General features: G+C 38.3%; 4 protein-coding genes across 5 annotated transcripts; 2 read left to right on the forward strand and 2 right to left on the reverse strand.

The window, feature by feature from the left end:
• Positions 1-1,066: 1,066 nt before the first annotated feature.
• LOC115952582 lies at positions 1,067-3,645 on the reverse strand. The gene is made up of 5 exons (XM_031069756.1): positions 3,532-3,645; positions 3,213-3,456; positions 2,140-2,486; positions 1,449-1,515; positions 1,067-1,152 (listed from the first exon to the last, which is right to left on the reverse strand). Exons 1-5 carry the CDS (start codon positions 3,633-3,635, stop codon positions 1,144-1,146), a joined length of 771 nt encoding a protein of 256 aa, XP_030925616.1. The 5' UTR covers positions 3,636-3,645; the 3' UTR covers positions 1,067-1,143.
• Positions 3,646-7,331: 3,686 nt separating this feature from the next.
• LOC115953158 lies at positions 7,332-8,018 on the forward strand. The gene has a single exon (XM_031070685.1). It carries the CDS (start codon positions 7,332-7,334, stop codon positions 8,016-8,018), a length of 687 nt encoding a protein of 228 aa, XP_030926545.1.
• Positions 8,019-12,402: 4,384 nt separating this feature from the next.
• Positions 12,403-17,083, forward strand: LOC115952919 (probable glycosyltransferase STELLO1). The gene is made up of 3 exons (XM_031070274.1): positions 12,403-14,463; positions 15,994-16,120; positions 16,286-17,083. The coding sequence occupies exons 1-3, from the start codon at positions 12,767-12,769 to the stop codon at positions 16,754-16,756; spliced, it is 2,295 nt and encodes a 764-aa protein (XP_030926134.1). The 5' UTR covers positions 12,403-12,766; the 3' UTR covers positions 16,757-17,083.
• A 1,739-nt stretch (positions 17,084-18,822) lies between these two features.
• Positions 18,823-24,977, reverse strand: LOC115953396 (magnesium-chelatase subunit ChlH, chloroplastic). Of its 2 annotated transcripts, XM_031071031.1 has the most exons (6): positions 23,373-24,977; positions 22,947-23,029; positions 20,387-22,189; positions 19,486-19,962; positions 19,008-19,392; positions 18,823-18,977 (listed from the first exon to the last, which is right to left on the reverse strand). In XM_031071031.1, the coding sequence occupies exons 1-5, from the start codon at positions 24,781-24,783 to the stop codon at positions 19,015-19,017; spliced, it is 4,152 nt and encodes a 1,383-aa protein (XP_030926891.1). In that variant the 5' UTR covers positions 24,784-24,977; the 3' UTR covers positions 18,823-18,977; positions 19,008-19,014. The 2 variants fall into 2 exon arrangements, with proteins under 2 accessions (XP_030926891.1, XP_030926890.1); XM_031071030.1 differs by having other exon boundaries at positions 18,846-19,392.
• Between the last annotated feature and the right edge of the window lie 359 nt (positions 24,978-25,336).

Genomic DNA, 25,336 nt, shown 5'->3' on the forward strand with positions numbered 1-25,336 from the left:
ATTAATTTTGATGAGAGAGGGAGAGAGAGTTCACATCAAAGGTGCTAAAATAGCTAAAATGCTATTTTAGGACCCCAAAACCCTAAAAAAACCCACCATGTCAATGGTGTCAAAATCAAAATTTAAACACCTATGGGGTGTTTGTTATTGTTGTTTAAACAATAATTTGTAATATTTAAACAACATTACACGTATTTTCACACTTTTTCACCTATATGTATTTCTACAAAACAACAACATTACTAGAAATCTCTTACCAAACAGCCTCTTAGCTATTGTAAATTGCTATATTTGACACTTTACTGTGGCTAGACAGTAAACACAAAAAATATTTTTTAAACGAGAGAGAGGGAGACTTGAGTGGTAAAAGAAAGACTAAAAAAAAAAAAAAAAAAAAAGGAAAGAATATTTAAATAAATTGGTAAAAGAAAAAAAATATTTGATACTGGTATATTGTAAAATAAGGTGTTAAAATAGATAAAAGAGTTTTTTGAGTCACTAAAAGCTAAAATTTTAGAACTTTATTTGATTGCTCTATAGTGTATTCAATTTCTTTTACCATTTCGCGTTTTAATTTTTTTTAACTATTTGCATTTTGCACTGAACTTCATCATTCTTCAATTCCATCTTGCTATCAAGAAAGCTTTCAGCTCAACAGCCACATCCAAACATTTATCAACTTTTATTTATTTATTTATTTTCTTTTTGGTTTGGTTTTGAAGGGCCTCAACATCTAGTAATTAGAATGCCCATTTAACTAGGATGCATAACAATCATGGACTCTCTAACATGCACAAAAGCGGAAAGTATTCTATGTTTCTCATATAACCCTCTTGAGGAAAATAATAATGATCCCGTAACACAATGTGATATAAGAAAATCTTTCATAAAGTTTGAAGAGTATTATATGAAAGTTTGGGATAGAGATGCTTCCATTTACACTTAAGAACATAAATTTGGAAGTAAAATTTAACCAAAGATGCCTTAACACTATATTAGGTCTATATATAATATGTATGCTAAACAATATTTGTTGATAACATATTGTTATTAATTCTTACTTTTACCTCTCTGCCAGACCAAAACTTCCCTACAAGAGGGATGGCCCAAACTCTGACCGGGCCTTAATAACTCCCAATTTCCTCATGCTTTCTGCACCCAAATAAAGAAAACAACACAACCAATTAAACTTACATTACATAGACAAAAATGCTAAACAACCATCATTTCTATAAGTACAGCAGGAATTAGAAAGGTATCACCCCCAAATAATTCAATTTGAACACACGCTTTACATTACAACCTTTATATATATATATATGTTGGCTTTCTCTTTTCAAAAAAACTCTATATATATATATATATATATATATATTATGTTGGCTTTCTTTATAGGGGGTGCAAAATTAGACTTAGAAGGCTACAAAAGTTGTGAGGAGCACAAATACCGTGTAAATATAGGGGTCTTGACGCCCTCCAGTGCCTGATCGTTTCACCTCTTCAAGCATTACCAACCTGCATAGATATTCAATTACCACGAAAATATAAAGATTTTTAGCTCTCATTAGTCTATACTCACATCATCCCTTACAATAAGATTAGGTACACACAATTTTCTTCAATAGTTGTGAAATGTTATGACTTGTGCTAATAATGATAGTGTCAATAGTGGACCAAAGTAAAATAAATGTTAGCCCTATCAAAACTTACCATATCAACATGTTATAAAGAATATTGCAAAAAAGTTTGTGTCCTTATAATATTGGATACAAGAGTGAGTGAGGAGTCGATCAAGCCACTCAAAAAAGAAATGCCGGAGACAAAGCTTTTTTTTTTTTTTTTACAATTTTTTTCAAAACTACTGATATTTCATGTTGTGATTAGAGTAAATTTTTTTTCACCTCATTTGGGTTGATTACTAACACCATATTTATTATGCACAAAATCACAATTCATGTCAATTATGAAAAATATTATGTTCTTAGATTGATTAAACTAAGTATGATTCAATGCATTTCAAACGGTTGAGGGTTGAAATGATCCCACTCTATAGTGTTTGTGCACTCACATCACAATTAGCCAAACAAACACGCAGAGAGCTAAACATGCAAATTAAGAGAGAGAGATCAGAGAGATCACATTCTGAGAGCTTTGCTTGTGTCAGGGCTGTCACCGAGTGCTTGACGGATCTTCAGTTCAGAGAAACAGCCAGCAGAGAGGAACTTCAAAATGGCGTCAGCTCGGCGGCGAATATGATTCGAGCCGACTCGCTTCCTCTTCTTCATCATCTCCTCGGGCCCGGGGCCTTGCCTTTTCGAAGTAGTGGTACCACCGTAGTGGCTACTTTTGCTTCGCGCGCTCGAATTGCTTGACAAGCATGATGCCTCTCTGGATACAGATTCAGAGCTCACCGTTGACGATTTGTCGGAGCTGATTTTACGTCCATCGGAGCTATACTGAATCTTCGAGCGGCTCTTCCGTACAACCTGTGACAGTATGAAACGATTAATTTCACGGATGACGAAATAATTCAAATTAAAAAGAAAGAAAAAAGGAGTGCCACTGCCAAACAGTTTTTTTTTTAGGTTTAATGGAACTATGTGAATTAGAATTTGATCAATTAAACAAATAAACCATTGCGGTACTTTGAACAGAGAGAATTAAAATTGAACGGAGCCAGAGTGAAGTTTGAAGATATTGAGCAATGAATTTGAGCAGATTGGATTAGGAAGTGATGAAGCCAAACAAGGACTAAGGAGATTATTTTTGTTACAATTCGATCGGCAATGGCAACAAATTTCGAAATTCAAATGTGAGAGAAAAACAGAGTAATCGATACATTCCGAGCTTCAAATCCGAAAACAAGCAACAAAATAAACTCAGATATCAAAATTCAAAATGTAAATTATAAATAAAGAAAGAAAGAAAAAGAAGCACAAGCAAAAGCAGAAGCAACTTAACACAGGAATTCAAATATAAGCTTACAATCAAGAGGCCAAAAGTTCAAAGATAACGTGGAGCACAAGCTGCACAACACAACCAAACAACAACTCTAAACGCCAATAGTTCAGAAAATCTGAATCAACCCGATCGTTGTGCATATTAAAATCAAATTCAAAACAAACAAATTACATAGAATGAAAACCGATTAAGCAAAATTGAACTAAAACAAGCACAAAAACAGAAAACCAAAAACAGAGAAACAAGATGACCTTGAGGTTCATTTGATGGTGACGAGCCATAGCAGAAATGAGCCTCATCCTACACGCTCGAATCTCCTCCGATGAAACCTCGCTGGTGAGCGACGAAGAGCAGGACACGGAAACAGAGCGTTCGCGGTACTCATCGTCCTGGAGTTGGAGTGAGAAATCCTTGTTTGAATCCTTGAGCACCAAGCTCTCTCTGCAACTTTTTCTTTTCCTTCCATCCTTAAGCGACACGTCCTCACGATCAAACCTACACAGAGAAAAATTAAAAAAAAACAGAGAAAGCAGCGGCAACGAAGAGAGATAAAAAAGAAGAGAAAATTACTTGGGAGGAGGGGAGATGAGAGAAGGAGGAGTGGCTCCTGAGACAGAGAGGAGAAGCAGAGCCGAAGCAACTTTGAGTTCGAGAGGACACGGGAACTTTTCCATTCAATTCTCTTTCTTTCTTTCTTTCTGTTTCTCTCTAAACTCTAAATCTGGCGGGGTGGCTAAATTTTCAAATTTTCTTCTCTCTCTCTCTCTCTCTAAACGGTATATCGTGAGTGTCTTAGCATTCTGTTATAAAAGGAGATGGTTTAGAGTGACAAGCAGAGTTTAGACTGTGTGACAGGTGGCAACTTCCGGATGCTTATTCTTTTTCAGTTTTTGGATCGATGCTTCTCCAATGGAATATGGATATCATATATGGACTACGGTGTAGTGACTAGTGATTGGGCTGTTGTTATATTTTCATCAGGTGTACTTACTTGCAATCGCATTCAATCTGGTGATACTTTGGGCCCGTTTGTTACTTGTGTTTTAATAATAGTTTTTAGTTTTTTTGAAAATATATGTAAGTGAAAAAATGTGTAAAAATACGTGTAATATTATTTAAAAATTGAAAACATGTCTTTGAACTAATGTACCAAACAAGTCCTTCGATTTTATGGTTTACTTACTTACACACACAACTAACACAAGCTCTTATGAGGTTGAGGAAATTTTTATGCAAATTAATGGTAAAGTTCGAAAATAACAAATGAGTCTATGTATAGTGATTATATCAAAGTTACTATGCCTTTTGAGTAGAGTTGTGGCATAATGTTAGAACCAATTTTTCTCTCCCTTTTGTGTGTTTGTTTCTTAAAAAGAAAAAAAAAAAGTAATATATAGTAAAAGTTAGGTCTTCAAGATTTTTATTTTATTTTATTTTTTATTACATTAAGTGATTATACTTTTTTTAGCCTAAGTCTTAAAGATATTGATCCCCTTTTCACTTCGTGTGTGTTTGTTTTTTAAACAAATATTGATATATACATAATTTTATTAGAATTTGAAGTGGTTTCAAATTCAACTTATGCCATTAATAAAGTCTCTATTGAATAAAAGTTTATTACAATTCAGATAAGTTGTGACCAAAACTTATCTAAATACAAAATATTATTATATGTGAAACTACAAATCTTCTAGTTTGTTACTATATTAGAAATCTTATATAGGTCACATTATATACCTTAATGCCTTTCACATGTGGTTGGCTTAGGAAGCACTTGTAGCTCATCACCTTGCAAGTCTAAGGTTAGGGGTTCAAGTAGTGACAAACCCAACTATTTGTTATTATTATTATTATTATTATTATTCTTCCTAAAAAAAAAAAAAAAAAAATTGGATGACCACTTTTGTTATTATTATTTTTCCTCCTTATGTCATGTTACACACTATAAGTATATTAAGATAATTAAAATAATTACTCTAATTGAAATGTTATTGCCAAAGTTTCAAAATTTATATAAAAAAATTACAACAGTGGGTGAAATTCTACTACCAAGGGTTCTTAGAAATTTAATAACAAAACAACAACCAAACCTAAGGCTTGAAATTTTGGGGTCAACTATAAATTCTCAATAGATTAGTGAGGGCTGACCATATGTACTTTTTTCATCATTTTATTTTATTTAAAGTCATATTCTTTGTTATTTCCTGTAATTGACGTTATTTTTTACTAATTATATTATTTTTATTTTTATTCCTCCTTTATTTATTTATTTTTTAATTATCTCAACTTAGATTAACTTACTTTTTTCTCATTAGAATTAAGCAAATAAGCTTAACCAAATGCATATAGACTTTGACCATTGCATGAGATTTTTTATTTTCTTTTTGTTGTTGAAATCAAATTAGCAAAATAATAAATACACATTATTGTTGGATGGCATGTGATTATGCTCATACTAAAATCACTCACAACTAGTGGAGTTCATGAGAAGATTAAGAAGGGATGTCCGGTTCTATCCAAAATCATTCACTCACATAATAGTGTGTCACCTTTTCTTATTAATTAATTTAATTTATTATGACTCATGAATGAAATTTCTTATTACCTTTTTACATGGTCAACATTCATTATCATTTTCATTTAAAAAATATTAAAGCTTCTACCAATTTTACTACTACTAAAAAAAAGAAGAAAAAAAAGAAAACTAATGTGACAATGAATGTGATTAATATTTTTACTCAAAAAAAGTTTAATTGGTATCAACATACTAAATAATGTAAAAATATCTTCAATAGAAGATTAAATGTAACCACATAGGGTTATCATAATTAATTAATTATTATATATTCAACATTAATTAATATAATAATAATAAGAGTGAAAGATATATACTCATCCTATTAAGAAGTCCATTTGTAAAAAGGTGTGTAGCTAAACATTATTTGATGAACAATCACTTAAAAAAATAATGGTCAATGAAGATATTAAATAAAAAGGGTTTTTTAAGATGTAGAGTATAAACTAGAAGAATTTATTCATAAATCACTATTTTGCATTGGGTTTTCTCTACAAATTACTTGAACAACAATGATACCAAATATGTAAATTTCTCCTATTGTTTTAAATTTCTTGAAAATAAAACTCTTAATTTTTTATTATTATTTATTTTAAAAGTTGACAAATTAATTTGTAAGGTTAGTGTACTCAAATTTGTAATCATTGTAGTATCACACTTGTATGGCACCGAGGTGCCTAGACCCAATTGGGCCATGGATTTAGGCCCAGTAGCACGGCCCCATTTTTCAAATCTCTGCTTTATACTACCTTCATGAACTACAAGTTTAAATCTCATCCCCTAACCGGTGCTCGACATAAATTTCCCAAACAACTAAGAAGTCTAAAATCCAGACGTACCATAGGGTGCTCAGTAGTTCCTAGGAAACATCACTACCAAGCATATTAGCTTAAGTTGGAACCAAGTTCCAAAGCCATAATCTCAGCATTCCACTCTCACCTAAACACGCACTTACAACAGATAATATTGGACCTTTAATTGCACTAACAATGGCTATAAATAGAAGAAGTTGGGGAAGAAAAAGGGGTTCAGAAAAAAAAAAAAAAAGGGGGAAAAACAGGTGGGAAGGAAGAGAAAGAGAGAGAGAGAGAAAGAGATGATATTACTTTGATTCTCTGTGCCGAGAACAACCCAAAGTAGGAAATCCTAAAACCCACTTCATAAATAAGTTATGAGCCTAAGTGAGGTTAGGCCCAATAATCTCATTTTTGGCGTGCACAATTGGCATCTACCGTGGGGCTATCCTACGAAACTGTGGTTCGACTGAGACTCAAACACGGGAAATGTCTGAAGGGCGTTTGGGAGGTCAAGTCGAGAGCGGATCGGTAGATCTTCTCGGGGCTCCACATAGAGAGAAAGAAGACAAAAAAGGCATGAGGATAGGGAGCATGGGTGAGGAGAAGAAGAATTTGGCCTGGGAGAGGGATCAGACCAGACTCACCGAACGATGTCGGGTGCCTCCGGATGCGGGCAGCGTGATGGTAGGGACCAAGAGCTGGATCGGTTGCGTAGACTGGTGAGGGATCTGGAGTTGGAAGTAAGGGGTCGGCGCCAGTGAAGGAACCGAAACAACCGAGAAATGAGGGATGATAGCGTGGGAAATCGAGGCGAAGGGGGCTCTAGCCAGTCCGGTCCCCGACGATTCCAGGACAGGTCACTTTCCCGAGAATCATGCCGACACAGGAACCACTAGCGTTCTCGAGAGACGCATCCGCACCGGAACCGTTAACGTTCGCGTGGATATGACGACCAAGGTTCAGATTCCCCAGAGGAACGACGAACCCACAATGCTGCCATGGACGCCATGAGTCGGGCCTTACGAAGAGCTGCTCGGTCACCATTCTCAAATGAAATTGAACAGGCCCTTATGCCGAGTTGGTTTACTCGGCCACCATTTTATTCCTACGATGGGAAAACAGACCCTGTGGAGCATGTCAATCATTATATCCACATGATGTCTTTGGATGCACACAATGATGTGCTGATGTGTAAGGTATTCTCCTCTAGTCTCGGCTCCACGACCTTGAGATGGTTCAATGGATTACGAAAAGGTTCCATTCGCAGCTTCGCTAAGTTGATACAGGAGTTCGGCGCTCGATTTGTGACGTGCAGCCAAGTGTCGCAACCAATGGACGCACTACTTTCCATAAAAATGAGGGTCGACGAAACCTTTCGGAGTTATGCCGGTCGATATTGGGAACTATACAATGAGATCGGTGGGGGAAATGAGAAGATTACGGTAAACACCTTCAGGATGGGGCTTCCTGAAGATTCTGAACTACAGGAGTCATTGACGAAAAGACCCCCCGAGGATATGAGGCAACTTATGAGGCGTATTGAGGAGTATAAGCGTCTCGAAGATGATCGGCTGCAAAATAAGGGTAAGGCCCCGTTGCTCGGTCGATCTCGGCAGGCATTTTTCCGACAAGACCAAAAAAGGATTTCAGGATGCAGGAGCCAGAAGCGCAAATTGAAGGAGTGAATATGGCGTTCAAAGGGCCGATGCACAAAATTCTAGATCGGATTAAGAACGAGTCCTTCTTCAGGTGGCCCAACAAGATGGGGGGAACCTATCTCGGAGGAATCAAAACTTGTACTGCACATACCACAGAGATAAAGGACACACCACCGAGCAGTGTCGAGTATTAAAAGATCATATGGGGCAACTAGTAAAGGCAGGATACTTGAAAGAGTTCGTAGTGGATTCCAGTAACTGAGATGCCGGCCAGGGTGCTTAGCAGAAAGGGAATCCCCTCCTGCCACTGTTGGGAGTGATCGAGGTCATCCACGCTGCCCTGAGGAGTGTGGCCACAATTAGGAGAGTATTAACAGTGACTTGTGCAGAAGGACAATCACTTGAGAAAAGGATGAAAGTTGATTGGATGGCAATCTCTTTTGACGAGGAAGATCTGGAGGGGATGATCCAACCTCATGATGATGCGTTGGTAGTAACAGCACAGATAAGCGGCTTCTTAGTGAAAAGAGTGATGATAGACCAGGGAAGCGGAGTCGATGTAATGTACCCAGATTTGTTTGAGGGGCTCGGATTAAAAAATCAGGACTTGGTGAAATATGATACGCCGCTGGTCTCGTTTGACAGGAGAGTGGTAATCCCCAAAGGTCAAATTTCTCTCTCGGTGAATATGGAAGGCAAGGAAGTGATGGTGACCTTCATAGTAGTCAAATCGTTTTCACTGTACACGGCAATCCTAGGAAGGCCGTGGATTCATGCAATGAAGGCTGTTTCGTCCACCCTGCACGTGAAAGTTAAATTTCCCACCGTTGCTGTGGTACGGGGAAACCAGCGAGTGGCTAGGCAGTGTCTGGTCGCTGTGGGCAGGTGGAAAAGCGAGCAGGTTGGACAAAAGGAAACCACCGAAGGAGCAACTTTATAACAATTACAGAAGTCCTGAGAAGAAGCAGGGGTAGGTTGTGCCGAGGAGGTTTTGAAGGTTAAAATTTTTCCTGACACTGAAAGGTATTTCCAAATAGGCACAAGCATGAATGACTGAGAGAAGGTAGAAATGTTGTTATTCCTTTTGCAAAATGTAGATGTCTTTCCATGGAGTCTGTACGAAGTGCCCGGGGTAGATCCCGAGTTCATTGTCCATAAGCTCAACGTGGACCCATCATTCCCCCCGAAGAAGCAAAGGCCGAGAAGAGTATCGAAGGAGCATGTTGACGCGGTCAACTTGGAAGTCTAAAGGCTGAAGGAAGCATGAGTGATAAGAGAAGTGTTCTTCCCAGATTGGTTAGCAAATACAGTGGTAGTGAAGAAAAAGAATGGCAAATGGAGGGTTTGTGTGGATTTCACGGACTTAAATCGGGCATGTCCTAAAGATCCGTTCCTAATGCCCAAGATTGATCAATTGGTGGATGTTACATATGGGCACCCGAGGATGAGCTTTTTGGACGCCTTTCAGGGGTATCACTAGATTGCCCTGGCACCTGAGGACCGAGAAAAGACGGCATTTATCTCCCCCGATGCAAACTATCACTATAAAGTAATGCCATTTGGGTTGAAGAACGCCGGAGCCACGTACTGGCTGATGATGACAAGGATGTTCCGAGAGAAAATTGGGTGCACGGTAGAAGTATACATTGACAATATGGTGGTAAAGAGTAAACAGGAACCACGACATATAGAAGATCTCTGTGGAGTATTTGAGGTACTTCGGCAGCATAAGTTGCACCTGAATGTTGAGAAGTGCACTTTCGGTGTGGGGGCTGGTAAGTTCTTGGGGTATCTGATCTCTACTCGGGGGATAGAGGCCAATCCCGACTAGATAGAAGCTGTGAATTGCCTCAGACCACCGAGCAATCCCAAGGAAGTACAAATATTAACCGGGATGTTAGCAGTACTAAATCAATTCATCTCAAAATTTGCCGATCGATATAGACCATTTTATCAACTTCTGAAGAAATGGAAGGGGTTTTAGTGGGATAAGGAGTGTGACAAGACCTTTCGAGACCTAAAGGAGTGTGACAAGGCCTTTCGAGAGAGGGAGCTCGTAGAAATAAGTTGAAGAAAAAGGAGAGGGAAGAGAACTTACTTTGGGCTCTAAGGAAGGAAGGGTCTCTGGGTTGGTGAGTAAGCGCTCAAAGGAATGATTGGCAGAGAGTATGCTCAGGAAGTAGGAAGTGAAAAAGTGAAAGAATGTTCTGAAGAGAACTATTTATAGGAGCAGAAGAGGACAGGGGAACGTTTAATCAGCAATAAATAGGCACGATTCACAAAAAACCCTACGAATGCCAATGATAACCGACACGCGCACCGCCTCGATTCACGAACCGTCAGGCAATAGTGACAATTGAACCCGGCGTTCCAGAATAGCGCGTCTTTTGAGAAGAGTATTAATGGGAATCCATAACTGCATAAGTCCCTAGCTGTTGGGCTTTCGAAACAAGAGGGTCTGGTCGGTTCCTTGATTCTTCCTGGCAACCGGGCATGAATCAAGGGGGGGCTAAATGTACGGCACCGAGGTGCGCAGACCCAATTGGGCCCTGGATTTAGGCCCAGTAGCACGGCCCCATTTTTCAAATCTCTACTTTATACTACCTTCATGAACTACAAGTTTAAATCTCGTCCCCTAACCGGTGCTCGGCATAAATTTCCTGAACAACTAAGAAAGTCTAAAATCTAGACGTACCATAGGGTGCTCGGCAGTTCCTAGGAAACATCACTACTGGGCATATTAGCTTGAGTTGGAACCAAGTTTCAAAACCATAATCTCAGCATTCCACTCTCACCTAAACACCCACTTACAACAGATAATATTGGACCTTTAATTGCACTAACAATGGCAGTAATCATGACCTCCCCACTAACTTAGAGCTATAAATAGAAGAAGTTGGGGAAGAAAAAGGGGTTCAAAAAAAAAGGGGGAAAAATAGGTGGGAAGGAAGAGAAAGAGAGAGAGAAAGAGAGGATATTACTTTGAGTCTCTGTGTCGAAAATGACCCAAAGTAGGAAATCCTAAAACTCACTTCATAAATAAGTTGTGAGCCCAAGTGAGGTTAGGCCCAATAATCTCATTTCCGGCGCGCACAACACTTTTGGCTTTGAACAAAACCGAAAAAAAAAAGAGAGCAAATTATCTCAACTTCAGTTTTGGAAATTATATACTTTTGTTTTATACACTATATAAATTATATTTTAGCTTAATCTAGGAGTATATGAGTAAAAAACTCATTCCTGACGCCTTGAAATCTGATCCTTAACTTGCCATTTTTTTAATTGATGTAATTGGGCTGTGACTATGATGCTGTGGTCATTCCCACGACACCACTTCACTTGTTTCTCCTTCAAGACAGTTGACAATTTGCTTATCCGTTCTGTACTTTGTTAAAAGTAATTTTTTTTTTTTTTTTTTAATCCCATAGAAAACCGTCTTGATTTGGATAGAATGCCAAAAATAGGTCAAATTAAAAAAACCGTTGAAGTTGAGAGACTGCCGGTGCCAGTATGCTACCATTAGCAATGCTGAAATTTTTGTGCCTGATGATTGGTCAATCATAGAGTGCCATTTTTGGAGTTTGCTAAACAAAGCAAAGATCAAAACTGAAGTTAAGGTCTGATCAATAAGTGTGGCAAGCTAAACCAAAGTATGAATCACTCTAATTTGACGTCGAACTCAACTAGATAGTCTAGATTACACTCTTCGTGTTAGGCATCCGGCTTGTGTCCAGGGAACGTTTTCACTAGACACATTGGATTGCGGACACATTTCCACTCTTGGACACGTGTCCAAATCCTGCCGTGTCCAGTGAAAGTTTTCACTAGACACAAACCTTTTCCTTGTGTTAGAACTTAGAACAGAAGTTTTTTCTCTTTCAAGGCTCAAAACACATACGATAAAATTGATGATACACGTGAAAAATATTGGCATGGGGAGCTGAACCTTGGCAATCACTCAATCCTGCTCATTACGTTTGGTGTCTCTATCCTATAGTATCAACATCATTTTTCTCTTTATTTTATGATCCCAAGTGTATGTGAGTTTCACACCTAAAATTTATGTTTATGTGAGAGTGTGGTGAGTCTAGTTTGTTCATTACCAACCATAGATGATGTGAGACCATTTATAACCGTTAGATGCGGTTGCATCAATGGTCCAGATCCATCAAAAGGGGTGGTCCCCAAAAACAGATCAGTAAACTCGAACCAAATTGCATTGGGATGTAGTGTAGCTTGCAGCACCTCATGTCCAACAAAGACACCCCGCCATTTCCCAAATAATATAATCATCATCACGTTAAGTACACCTTATTAATCAATCCAACCAATTATAAATTGCCTTTAAAAAAAAAAAAAATTCAATCCAACCATAATAAATTGTGCTGTGCCAAAGATATTCCACATCACATGCTGCTGGAAAAAAAAGAAGAAGAAAAGAAAATAAAGAAAGCAAAACGTTAGGAGACAGAGACACCAGACCAAACCCCACAGACAACTAGAAGCAGTTATATTGAAGCTTAAGAAACCCACCCCAATCACCCAAATCAACCACACCTGTCGGCAGCACCCACAGGTCTTGAGTCCTGTACACAAAAACAAAATAAAAAAAAGAGAAAGACGGAGTTACCGAAAGAGAAGCAAGAAAGAATTATTAGGAACTAAATGTTGCACAGTGTTTATGTGTTACAGACAGAGAGAGAGAAAGAGAGAGATATCTGATACTCTACTAGTGTTTCAGATTCAGAGCTAAAGTGAGTGACAGTGAGTGAGTAATGTTGGTCCAAGACCGTTCTAGTTCAGCCCCGAAATCACCGAAAGGTCCGAAATCCAAGCTCAGAAATACTTTACAAAACCGCTTCTCTGAGGCCAAAGCTCTCGATTTCTCAACATGGTTTTCCGACAACCTTTACAAGATCGTCACCGTCCTCCTCCTCATCGCCACCGTCGCCGCCCTCTTCTTCCTCCGAAATGTCGGCGACACTGCCGCTCTCCTCTGCTTCGAAACCCAGGCCAAAAACCTCGAGAAGATCCAATTCCCCAACGTTAATTGGAATTCAATTTCACCCATTACCGACAAGTCCCCTTACGTTAATTTCCGAACAGAGCGCTGGATCGTCGTTTCGGTCTCCAATTACCCAACCGATTCGCTCCGAAACCTCGTCAAGATCAGAGGCTGGCAAGTCCTCGCCATCGGTAATTCCAAAACGCCATCAGATTGGTCCCTCAAAGGTGCGATTTTTTTGTCTTTGGAACAACAAGCACAGTTAGGTTTTCGTGTTGTGGATTTTCTTCCTTATGATTCTTATGTTAGAAAAACTGTTGGGTATTTGTTTGCGATCCAACACGGCGCGAAGAAGATCTTCGACGCCGATGATCGTGGAGATGTGATTGATGGGGATTTGGGTAAACACTTTGATGTAGAATTAGTCGGGGAAGATGCTAGGCAAGAGGTTATATTGCAGTATAGTCATGATAATCCCAATCGGAGCGTAATTAACCCGTATATACATTTTGGGCAGCGGTCCGTTTGGCCTAGAGGGTTGCCATTGGAGAATGTGGGTGAAATTGGGCATGAAGAGTTTTACACTGAAGTGTTTGGTGGGAAACAGTTCATTCAGCAGGGTATTTCTAATGGTTTGCCTGATGTTGATTCCGTGTTTTATTTCACGAGGAAATCCAGTTTGGAAGCGTTTGATATTAGGTTCGATGAGCACACCCCGAAGGTGGCGTTGCCACAAGGAATGATGGTGCCGGTCAATTCTTTCAACACGATTTACCATTCTTCGGCGTTTTGGGGTTTGATGCTTCCTGTTTCAGTTAGCACAATGGCTTCTGATGTGTTGAGAGGGTATTGGGGACAGAGGCTTTTGTGGGAAATTGGCGGTTATGTTGTAGTTTATCCCCCAACGGTTCATCGATATGATAGGATTGAGGGATACCCATTTTCAGAGGAGAAGGATCTTCACGTGAATGTTGGCCGTCTGATAAAGTTTTTGGTTTCGTGGAGATCAAATAAGCACAGACTGTTTGAAAAGGTTTTGGAATTAAGTTTTGCAATGGCTGAGGAGGGGTTTTGGTCTGATAAGGACTTGAAGTTTACAGCTGCTTGGCTTCAGGACTTGCTGGCTGTTGGATACCAGCAGCCGAGGCTAATGTCACTGGAATTGGATAGGCCACGGGCAAGTATTGGTCATGGAGATAGGAAAGAATTCGTCCCACAAAAGTTGCCATCCGTTCATCTTGGGGTAGAGGAAACAGGAACAGTGAATTACGAGATTGCAAATTTGATTAGGTGGAGGAAGAATTTTGGGAATGTTGTGCTTATTATGTTTTGCAATGGGCCTGTGGAGCGTACTGCTCTTGAATGGAGATTGCTTTATGGGCGAATATTCAAAACGGTGATTATTTTTTCGGGGGCAAGGAACCCAGATCTTGCTGTTGAACAAGGCCAATGGGAGCAACTATACAAGTAAGTTGTTAACATAATGCATTTTTACTAATTATGTATACAATTTATTATCATTATTGTCTTGTCTTTGCATATCGTTAGACTATTGAATATTATTTTCTATTATGTTCTTTTGGTTGCTGAGGAGGAGAGCTTAAAACATGGAGGATGCTGCAATATAATTTTCCAAATGAGATGTTTTTTTCAAAATTTATGCTTAGTGAGTGAAAACTTTGAGACAGTAGCATTTGTTGGCCATGTACAATCATGTGAAACTGTTGAGGTTGTCATGAAATTATTATTGTTTATTATTCGAACATGTTAATTGACAATGTATGACTTTAAGCAGCAATGAGGAGAGCAATAGTATTCAGTTGTTGTGGCTCTCCTTTTGGTTTTCTGTTTTTCAATTTATCTATATTCAGGGTAATTAACTTTTAAATTCAGGTAAAGTTGGTTCCATAAGAGGTGTAATTTTCTATGAAACTTGAAATGAAAATTTGTGGAAGTTAGGAGAAGAACAAAAACATGCATATCTTGTTGGATTGGATCTCTGGTGGTATATAAGATCTAATGGGTATGAGCTGTGAAGTACTTGAAAATGCTGTTATGAAGTTTCTCCCAATATAAAGTTAACTTGGAAAGGCTACTTTTTATACAAATTGCATCACTAAAAAAGGTTTGCGAATTAATAGTTATTGAACTTGACCTTCATGATGAAAATGGTAGATGGTAGGTACATATCAGTTGTGGACTGAGTAGATCATTAGATTCAATCTAACACTAATCATGTGCTGGAAGGGCAACTCTTAGACCTGCTACAAAAGAGGTATGCCCTACCTTTTCAAAGTTCTGTGTCCATAGATTTGGCCTGTGCTGTACTTATTAGCCTTGAACTGGGGTTGTCCTGATGGACCCAAAAATGAAAAGAGAAGAATTTGGGGCACACTGTTAAGTGGTCCTAAAACACATTGGTTAATCTTGAAATTGAAGAATTTGGTCCAAAATCTGGTTTGGGAATAGTGTTGTTGTAACCTTGAAGTTGAAAGTGCTAACGTTTGCCTATCTAGGCTCCAAATGGTTAAACAAAGAATTCAGATTTAGAAAAGGAGAGTGTTGTTACTGTTACAAATACGAAGTCTGTAAGGCAGTGTGGATTTTTTAGAATCACTCTCCAAGTAGTCTCCCATTACAACAAACATTGAGAGTTATCATAAAATAGTTGGTCCCCCCCTTCTTTTAGCTTCCTTTCCCCCAACCCAAATTTTATTCCTCTAGTTTGGTTTGGATAAGTGTTAGTTTGAGTTGTTGCTTATTATTAAATCAAAGTTCGCTTAGAAGCAACCTTAGGTTGTTATGTTGTCAATTTGTTTTATTCTTAATCATTCAGTTACTATTGATGATGATGGAAAGGAGTAAGTGTAAAATTGAAGTTCTAACTGTTCTATATGTTGGCTTTTACCGTATATAATTATTTTGAAACTCTAGTTAGTTAACATGGTTAAAGTTTCATAATCATGCTGTCTAATTATTGTCTAATTCTCTTTTCAGGCACTTGCCTAAGATTTTTGATAGATATACCAGTGCAGAAGGATTTTTATTCCTTCAGGATGATACGATTCTTAATTACTGGAATTTGCTACAAGCAGACAGGAGTAAATTGTGGATTGCGAATAAGGTAATATACCTTCAATTACTCTAACATCTATTTCCCTAATATGAATATTATGGTCTCACAAAGAAAATCTCGGGCCACATATATTTTATCAATGATAAAAGTGGATTAGTTTTTTCATTGGAAACCATTAGAATTGCTCTCTTTAACAAATTCAATGGGATTCAGGTCTCCAAGTCTTGGACTACTGTGTCAACCAATGGCAACTCAGATTGGTTTTCAAAACAAGCAGACATGGTAAAGAAAGTTGTTAGCATGATGCAAGCTCACTTCCAGGTCAATTATAAGGAAAGCATAACGGATAGCCAGAGCATCGCCATATACAGTTCTGAGGTATTCTACATTCCCCGGCGCTTTGTAGCTGACTTTGTCGAACTTGTTAATTTAGTGGGTGGTCTAGAAATCCATCAAAAGGTTGCAATCCCCATGTTCTTTGTATCAATGGATTCACCACAGAATTTTGACCCAGTGCTTAGTTCAATGATCTACAAGCAAAAACCACCTACAAATAATTCATCAACACTTTATTCTGCTCAAGCAACTGCAGTTCATCCATGGAATGTGTCAAGTGAACAAGATTTCATAAAGCTTATAAGAATAATGGCAGAAGGTGACCCTCTCCTAATGGAGTTAGTATGAAGTTAATGTGATACTAGAAACAACAGCAAGAGAGAGGAAGCAAGAAACATGTTCCACTTTTGTTAACAGTTATACCAAACTATATCTTCTTTTTTTTTTCTTGTATTTTTTATTGAGGGAGGGGAGGGTTTTTCTTTCTTTTCTTTTTCCTTTTCTTCTTTCCATTTTTGTAGATTTACCTTGTATGATTCATTACTGATTGGAGATTCCCTCCACGGAAAAATGTAATCTTTTTTTCTTTTTGCTCATGAATATATGAAAAGAGAATTGTATTTAACATTGACAATTACTGTTTGATTGAATGGTTAAGATTTTTTGTAAATGCTACATTGGATCTTGCTTGAATGATTTTGTGTTTTCAATAAGGAAATATAATGAAAAGTTGAGAGTTGCATGGTAACAATGAATCTTCAATTTACCTACCTAACCTTGTAATTATGACAGGAAGGTCTTGTTGAATTGTTTTCTAAACCTCACTTCCATAGCTGGCCTACTGGCTACTGCCAAAAAAATAAAAGGGAGGTTGCATAGACTGTAAAAGGCTGTAACGCAGCGTTTCTTAAAGTTAGTATATCTTATTTTTTTGGAAAACGATTTGCTAAATAAGAGATTAGATATGTATTATTGATGCAAGGAGAAGCTTTCTTGAAGTAAATATGTCTATGATTGATGAAAATGATTACCAATTTCAGTTAAAATTAAAGAAGTAATGGGAAGAAAAAGCAAAATTGTCTCATCTGTCATGTATTGATGAAAAGAAGGAAAAAAGCTTGGTCCCTTTGAGATTTTATTGTGAATGGTCCCCTGCATAGACTCTTTCATATTTATTTTTGTCCCCCTAACTCGCTTGTTCTTTTGATAGATTTCAAACGTGGGACCTGTATTACATTTAAATTGAAAAGGAATGCTAGACAGCATTATGCGAGAATCATAGATGAAGATGCTGTAATATATAAATTTATTGTCATTGATGTCAGATGCAAGGTCCTTTCACTCAAGAATTGGTAAAGATTCTTTCATTGAATTACAAGATTTGCCGACTCATAACACTCATGTATTAGCATTATTGATATTAGCTTATTACTCTGGTTTTTTTTTTTTTAGGTTCTTAAAAGTTTCTGCTGTAATTTTGAAGTCGTTTGTTGGCTGTTGGCTGTTGCTGTCTGGTTGCAGCTCTTGATGCTTGTAATCTGTACTAAGTTGCTGTTTTGAATAAATTTCTTTGTGGGACCTGAAAGAAGTGATTTCTCCTAAATTTCTTCATATATCTAGTTCAAATTATCCTACCAAAACCGCTCTGGTCACTTCTTTAGATGGGAGGAGAAATATGATTAGGTTATGAGACCATTTCTATTTTCTAAAAAAAACACAATCAGTCTGAAGAGACACAGGAAATATTCTATGCTATATTGCTATGTTCCCAACACAATCAAGACGGAAAAAAATAGTAGGTAAAAAATTTACTTTTTGTCTCCATAAATACGGGTTGGTACCATTGGGTCCTTAAAATTCATCCATATCAACTTAACCCCAAGGTTATATATATATATATATATATATATATATATTGTTTCATTGTTCCCTTGTTGCTATCTCACTCATAGAAAATAATATTTTACCAACATAAAATGACCACCTCAGTAACTTCGGTAGCATCAAATACCCCCATCAACAGCTTAATGGCATTTTTCCATTCTTTTTTCCCTCTTTCCTTCACTACCAAAACCGTAGCATAGTTGAAGAGCCTATGCTTGTGGCTATTGTCTTAATGCTCTCAAATTATCTTCGTGTTGGAGTAGGAGGGGTGAAGACTTGTTAGGAATTCAGATATCCAGTGCTTAGATCATATCAATTATCAACTGCTCTCGTGCAGAAATTACAAGAATTTATATATTTCTGGTATGTGATACTCTAGCCACATTTTTAAAATTCTGATTTAAACACCTTTTTTGTACTAGTCTGATGCTAACACTTAATCTAACTATTCAGGATTGATAGACCGAGGAGAAATGACAATATTATCATGATAATGGCCAAGTATTTGTTGTTACTAATAATGTAAAGGCAATAGCAACAGCACACAGAAGGCTGTATCCCCGAAAATGAATTAAATTACACTAGGCAATGGATAAAAAAATTCACATTACATACATTCCGCAAAATTACAGCAATGTACCCTACAGAGAGAGAAACTCAAGGAAATTATCAGTGTTTTTGGAATTTGCACTTTACAAACTTTCTCACAGTTGATTTGCAGTTCACCTATCAATCCCTTCAATCTTGTCTTCAACTTCTGAGTACAACTGCCTTAATCTTTCAATATTCTGTTCAGAGGTCTCCCAGTACCCACGTCCATTGGCCTCCAAGAAAGTTTGAACCAACTTCCTGAAGGAATTTGGATTTTTGCTCATTAGCCTGTTCAACATATCCTCATCCTGAATGAAAGTTGAGTTGGCCTCTTCATACACCCAATTATCAACTTGGCCAGAAGTTGCACTCCACCCAACTGTATTAGTAAGCCTTTTCTCAATTTCACGAACACCCTCGTATCCACTAGCCATCATTCCTTCATACCACTTGGGGTTCAACAACTTTGTTCGCGCATCAAGACGCACAGTCTCAGAAAGGGTCCGTACCTGCAATTCAAGAAACCAATACGATTAATGGTATCACTTGGTCTAGTTATGCTTTTTAAATCATAAGAAATAAATTAAGATTCTATGACTCACCTGAGCATTAGCTGTGGTGGTGTCTGCAACATATGCACTAGGCTTCTTCCCATCCTTCCTCAGGTTCTGTACTAGATTAGTTGGGTCTGAGTCAAAGTAGTGACTCACATCAGTGAGTGAGATCTCTGAAGAATCAAGGTTTTGGAATGTGGCATCAGCTGTGCTTAGAGCCATCTCAAAAACTTTTCTTTTCTCAGTCATGCCTACACCAGGGGCATCACTATCAAAAGCAAAAGACTTTCGGCTCAAGTACATGTCTTGAAGCTGCTTCTCGTCATTCCACGAAGAATTCTCCACAGCAAGATTTATGTTCGAGGAGTAGGACCCTGAGGCATTGGAGAAAACCCGAGTTGCAGCTTCCCGAACACCAATCCCAAGGGTTTTGGCTTGTTCTAGAGCGTGCTTCCTGACATAGTTTTGGTCTTCTGGCTCATCTAGTTCAGCTACCATCTTTACTGCCCGGTCCAGGAGATTCATCTGTGAAGAAAAAAAAAATTTGATGAAAATTTCATTAGCAGGACTGCCAGGAAACGGTAAAACACAGTTCAAAAAAGGAGGGAGGAGAGAATGAGAAGAACATAATGTCTTGATAGAAAATAGTTGATACCCTTTCATTCAAGGTTTTGATTTCAAGTTAGGACATGAATTACGGTGCCGCAGAATTTAAAATCATACCTAAATGGCACTGTTAGAAAAATATCATCAGAATACTAAGAATTGTAAATTGATATCTCTTATCTTATGTAAGAATTAAGATTCAAAATCCTGATTCACCGTATATTAGTTCACAAAAACTACAATTCTACAATTATTGAGGTATACCTGGTGCTCCATGTGTACCCTTGTTATATCATTTAATGTTAGAATCTACACAAATGGGAAGGATGGTTAGGATTTATACCTGATTGATAAAGAGATCTCTGAACACTCCAGAGCAATTAACAACGACATCAATCCTAGGCCTTCCAAGCTCTTCAAGGCTCACTGGCTCCACCCGGTTCACTCGACCTAATGAATCAGCAATTGGCATCACACCAACCATCCACAAGACCTGAGCCAAGGACTCACCATAGGTCTTAATATTATCTGTTCCCCACAATACAAGTGCTACTGTCTCAGGATACTTTCCCCCGTTGTCAGCCTTCTGCCTCTCTATCAACCTCTCCACCACGATTTTTGCACTCTGCATTGCTGCTGTTGTGGGAATAGATTGTGGATCAAGTGCATGAATATTCTTTCCTGTTGGCAATACTTTTGGGTTTCTAATTGGATCACCACCAGGCCCTGGAAGCACATATTTTCCCTCTAATGCTTGTTTCAAACTCCCCAACTCATTATCAGCCACAACCAGCTTCAAACACTCTCCTAAAAACTGAAACAATGTTCTAAGTTTTTCCCTATTGGCCCTGTAAAATTTTGTGTTAGACAAGTACTGAACCCATGGTTCATTTATACCAAACCCAAGGATTGAACTCAGTTTATCAGCTACATCAACAACTTGGCCCTTCTTATTGGTTGTTTGCTCAACAAAGGAAGTAATAGCTCCACGTGATGCCTCAGTTATTTGCCGAAGAAGCTCTACATCCTTCAAAATTCCTTTGTCACTCCCTCTATAGACTTCCTCTATATCTCTTCCTACAGTCTCAGCTAGTATATCTGGGAGTGATGAAATTCCATCTTCAGGACGGTTTAGCGCAGCAATGTTAACCAGAGTTGCCACTGCTTCCATGGCTGATGGAGGCTCACCAATGACATGGAGCCCACAAGGCAAAAGGCGGGATTCAATCTCCATGATCTTGGAATATACCTTTCCAACCACAAGATCTCTTTCATTTGCTGAGATTGCCTCTCCCTCATCAGGGAGTTTCACATCCTTGTCAAGATTACATTGTTTAGCTGTGCTGATGATAGAGTTCACAATTTGTGGCCCACGGCCAGTGTCTTTAAGGGATTGATATGAGGAGATGAGCTCACTTAACTGCTTAAGCCCCTTGTATAGCCCAGCATTTTCTGCTGGGGGAGTCAGATAGCTGATGGTATTGGCATAGCTCCGGCGCTTTGCTATTGTTGCTTCAGATGGGTTATTAGCTGCATAGTAATAGACATTGGGAATATTCCCAATCAGACTGTCAGGGTAGCAGACATCACTCATTCCAACCTGTTTTCCAGGCATGAATTCAAGTGATCCATGAGTGCCAAAGTGAAGAACAGCATCAGCTTTGAAAATTTTCTCAACAAAAGAGTAATATGCTGCAAAGCCATGATGTGGGCTAGCTGATTTGGAGAACAACAGCCGCATTGGGTCACCCTCATAGCCAAATGTGGGCTGAACCCCAATGAATACATTACCATACTGTTTACCATATACCAATAGACTCTCTCCATCAGAGTTTAGATTCCCAGGAGGTTTTCCCCAGTTTTCCTCCAATGCTGTGGCATAGGGAGTTAAGCTTTGGTATTCACGGACGCCCATTTTGTAAGCAATGTTCAGATTTGGACTGCTGAATTGAGCTTCTTTGTCATGAATTACATCTTCAATTAAGGCTTCTGAAGTCTCAGGTAGGCCCTCAACATTGTAACCATCCCTGTGGAGTTCTTTTAGAACTGAGTAGATGGACGAAAAGACATTAAGGTAGGCTGCTGTTCCAACATTTCCTTTGTCAGGAGGGAAACTGAAGACTGTGATTGCTAGCTTCTTCTCTGCCTGCATCAGTGCATGTATTTATCAAAACAAGCTCAGGAAAACAAAAATCTAATTGCCTTTAAGTACATTCTCTACAGAATAGAAAAGACAGAACATCACTTAAGGAATGAAGTTTCAAATTACAAATCAAATACAGATCATGAAGTACAGTTTCTAAGCAAAACATCTAACAGTCAAGGATTTTCTACAATGTGAAACAGATGAGGTAAATGAAAAAGGAATCTTCAGCATGTCCACTGAAACTATTTGGATTCTAGGTAATGATAAAGTTCAGAATAAAAGGTATGTTAATCCTTCTCACTATTGTCAAAATCCAAATCATACTCTAAACTACTAAGCATCACAGCCAATTCAAAATTATATATATATATATATATATTGGTGAACATAAACCCATGAATAAGCTAAATTATTAGCAAATATGGATTAGAAAGCAAGCTAGTGGGATACAAAGGTCTAGAGCAACATCATTACATCAATAACTCTTAGTATTCTTAATTGGTAAGTCAACATCCTAATAATTATTTTCAACACTTTTCTCCAAAGTCATTTGTAATTTTGATTTCAAAATTTGAAACCCAAATAGTCACCACTACACATAGAAGCTTTTCTGGGCTTGAACTCTTTAAAGCTGACTTAGGTTTTCTATTATTTGCAAATCATATTGTAAAAGGGAAAATAATAATAAAGTTACCATAAGCCATCTAGGAAAACACTATTTATTGGGAGAGAGTATTTAGCACAAATGCAAATATACCTTTGATTTCCTCTTCAATTCACCCCATCTGATTGCTCTAGTACAAAGTTGCTCCACCCTCTTGTGAAGAGCATGTGATTTTCCTGCAATCACGTTACATCGTTAATTAACCCTTAAGAAAGAGGGTATCTGAGATAGAGTGTACTGAGTCAAATTGAAACAAGACAAGGCAATAATAAAACTACTTCAGCTGGTGTAATAAAACCATTTAAAATAAAATGTAATTTATGGTTAGAGTGGGTCTGAGTCTGTACTTGTTTTCAGAAGTAAATACTACACTTGATTTAAAAAGCAAAACTTGCTTTTGGTTTTTTCCTGAGAGCATTTCCAAGGTGATGACTTAACTATAATCAGACTATATAAGCAATAACAATAAAATGAAATTCCAACAACAATAGAAATAATTGATAAGGAAGATATACTTGCCTGTTCTAGGATCCCGACCGGCAAAAACAATGGGCTCCATGCCTCCATCTAGCTCTGGCAGAGCAACTTGCAAAGCTACTTGAATTGGGTGAAGCCCCAAGGTACTATTCAACCATTCCTCAGTTGTCTGAAATACCAGAGGCAATGCAACAATATAAGGCACATCAAGCTTCCTCAATGCCTCAATAGCCCTGGGATGATCCTGCCTGGCTGGCCCCCCGACAAGTGCAAAACCAGTAAGTGATATCACTGAATGCACAAACGGCTTCTTCGTGATTGGATCAATCAAATACCTCTCCACAGGCCCTGAAAAGTCAAGCCCACCAGCGAAAATTGGAATCACTTTAGCCCCTTTTGCCTCCAATTCCATAATCACAGCCACATAGTGACTCTCATCCCCAGTAACAATGTGACTTCTCTGCAAAATCAGACCAACAATTGGTGCATTTGGACCCTTAAGCTTCTCATTAGCATCCTTTCTAGTATCATACCAATTCAAATACTCCTTCACATCCCCATACATACAAGGAGCCAAAGGATGCCAAACCCCACTATCCAAATATAAAACCGGGTCCGAATACTCAATCTTGATCCCCTTCAGGGCAGGCACATAAGACCCAGAAATCATTTTCAAGAAATTTTGCAGGTTATCAGGTGAGCCTCCTAGCCAAAACTGCAAACTAAGTATATAAAGCCTAGCATCCTGAGCCTTATCACTAGGCAAATATTTCAAAACCTTAGGCAAAGTCCTTACAAGCTTTAACATACTCTCTGCAAACCCAGCAGACTGCTTCTTCCTCTTAAAGAGCTGGAAAAAGGGGCTCTTTGACTGTCCCAGCTGTGACATACTGAAAGACCCCAGCTTGTTGAGTCTCATTACCTCAGGCATTGAAGGAAACACCAACACTGCATCAAGTCTTTCCCTTTCTTTCTCCACGGCATCCTTAACCTTCAAAGCAAGCTCCTCAACAAAAATCAAAGACCCAATAAAGATATTGGCATCCTCAAGGTCTTTACAGAAGGCTTTATATGTTGATTCATCACGAAGCTCTTCAACCAAGTAACCAACAACTTGAAAGGAAGCGTTCCTCTGGTTTTGGTTGAGAGCCTGGACTGCGGCTGTGAGTGATGATTGGTATTGTGCTTCTAAGACTACATAGACAATTTTGACTGTAGGGAGGCCCTGTTTGTTGTCTGGGACAATTCTACGAACTTCTGGGCTGGTTTGCGTGAATAGGCCATTGCCAATTGCAGTACATTTTACTTTTAAAATGGAGGACTTTGATGGGTTGGTTTGGTGGGGTTTCTTGGGGAGGAAAGAGTGAAGAAAGTAATGCTTTGTAGAGAGAGAAGAAAGGTGGTCAGTTTTGGAGGTTGGTAACGTAAATGGTGAAGATACTAAAGAAGCCATTTAAGAAAATTGAGTAAAGGGTTTCACTCTCAGTGTCTGTAAATGATAGTGGAGATAAAAGAGAGAGAGAGAGAGAGGAAGGGAGTGGCCTGTGTTTTAGTTTCGAATTCAGTGTTTCTTCCTCTTCTCTGTATTTTTTCTTTTCTTAAGAAGGCTAAGGTCCTGGGTTTATATTTTTGTGTGTAAAGGTGTTGAGAAATGAAATAGTTGGTTTTTATGGTTAGTGGTGGAGTGAGGAACACGTGGCACGTGGCAAAATGGGTGGTGTAGGAGTCTATAGAGTGTGTGAGTTAATTTTGAGGTTGAGTTTGCTTTGCAGGATGTGAAGAGAGAGAGAGAGGCAATGCAATGGTGTGGTCTACTTGCCTATCTATTAGTGTCTTTATGATGGAGTTTCCTGGATTTTGATTGGTTAGAGTGGATTACCCATGAGAAGCAGAGTGGATGATGATGGTACTGATGATAGAAAAAGGATGAATTGGCAAGATTTTTCTTTCACTTCAACGGTGGGCCTTTTCGGCTTTTACTTGTACAAAGATTCTTGTTTTTGAGT

The sequence above is a fragment of the Quercus lobata genome, chromosome 7, assembly GCF_001633185.2.
Source record: "Quercus lobata isolate SW786 chromosome 7, ValleyOak3.0 Primary Assembly, whole genome shotgun sequence".
Lineage (NCBI taxonomy): Eukaryota > Viridiplantae > Streptophyta > Magnoliopsida > Fagales > Fagaceae > Quercus > Quercus lobata.

Excerpts from the sequence above, each read along its gene's own strand:
- LOC115953396 (XM_031071031.1), bottom strand. The coding sequence starts at position 24,783 with ATGGCTTCTTTAGTATCTTCACCATTTACGTTACCAACCTCCAAAACT. Across the intron at positions 23,030-23,372 it reads CGGTCGGGATCCTAGAACAG|GAAAATCACATGCTCTTCAC; the intron begins GCAAGTATATCT and ends ACGTGATTGCAG. Across the intron at positions 22,190-22,946 it reads AATTGAAGAGGAAATCAAAG|GCAGAGAAGAAGCTAGCAAT; the intron begins GTATATTTGCAT and ends GCACTGATGCAG.
- LOC115953158 (XM_031070685.1), top strand. The coding sequence starts at position 7,332 with ATGGACGCCATGAGTCGGGCCTTACGAAGAGCTGCTCGGTCACCATTC.
- LOC115952919 (XM_031070274.1), top strand. The coding sequence starts at position 12,767 with ATGTTGGTCCAAGACCGTTCTAGTTCAGCCCCGAAATCACCGAAAGGT. Across the intron at positions 14,464-15,993 it reads CAATGGGAGCAACTATACAA|GCACTTGCCTAAGATTTTTG; the intron begins GTAAGTTGTTAA and ends TTCTCTTTTCAG. Across the intron at positions 16,121-16,285 it reads AATTGTGGATTGCGAATAAG|GTCTCCAAGTCTTGGACTAC; the intron begins GTAATATACCTT and ends AATGGGATTCAG.
- LOC115952582 (XM_031069756.1), bottom strand. The coding sequence starts at position 3,635 with ATGGAAAAGTTCCCGTGTCCTCTCGAACTCAAAGTTGCTTCGGCTCTG. Across the intron at positions 2,487-3,212 it reads ACCATCAAATGAACCTCAAG|GTTGTACGGAAGAGCCGCTC; the intron begins GTCATCTTGTTT and ends ATACTGTCACAG. Across the intron at positions 1,516-2,139 it reads ACAAGCAAAGCTCTCAGAAT|GTTGGTAATGCTTGAAGAGG; the intron begins GTGATCTCTCTG and ends ATATCTATGCAG.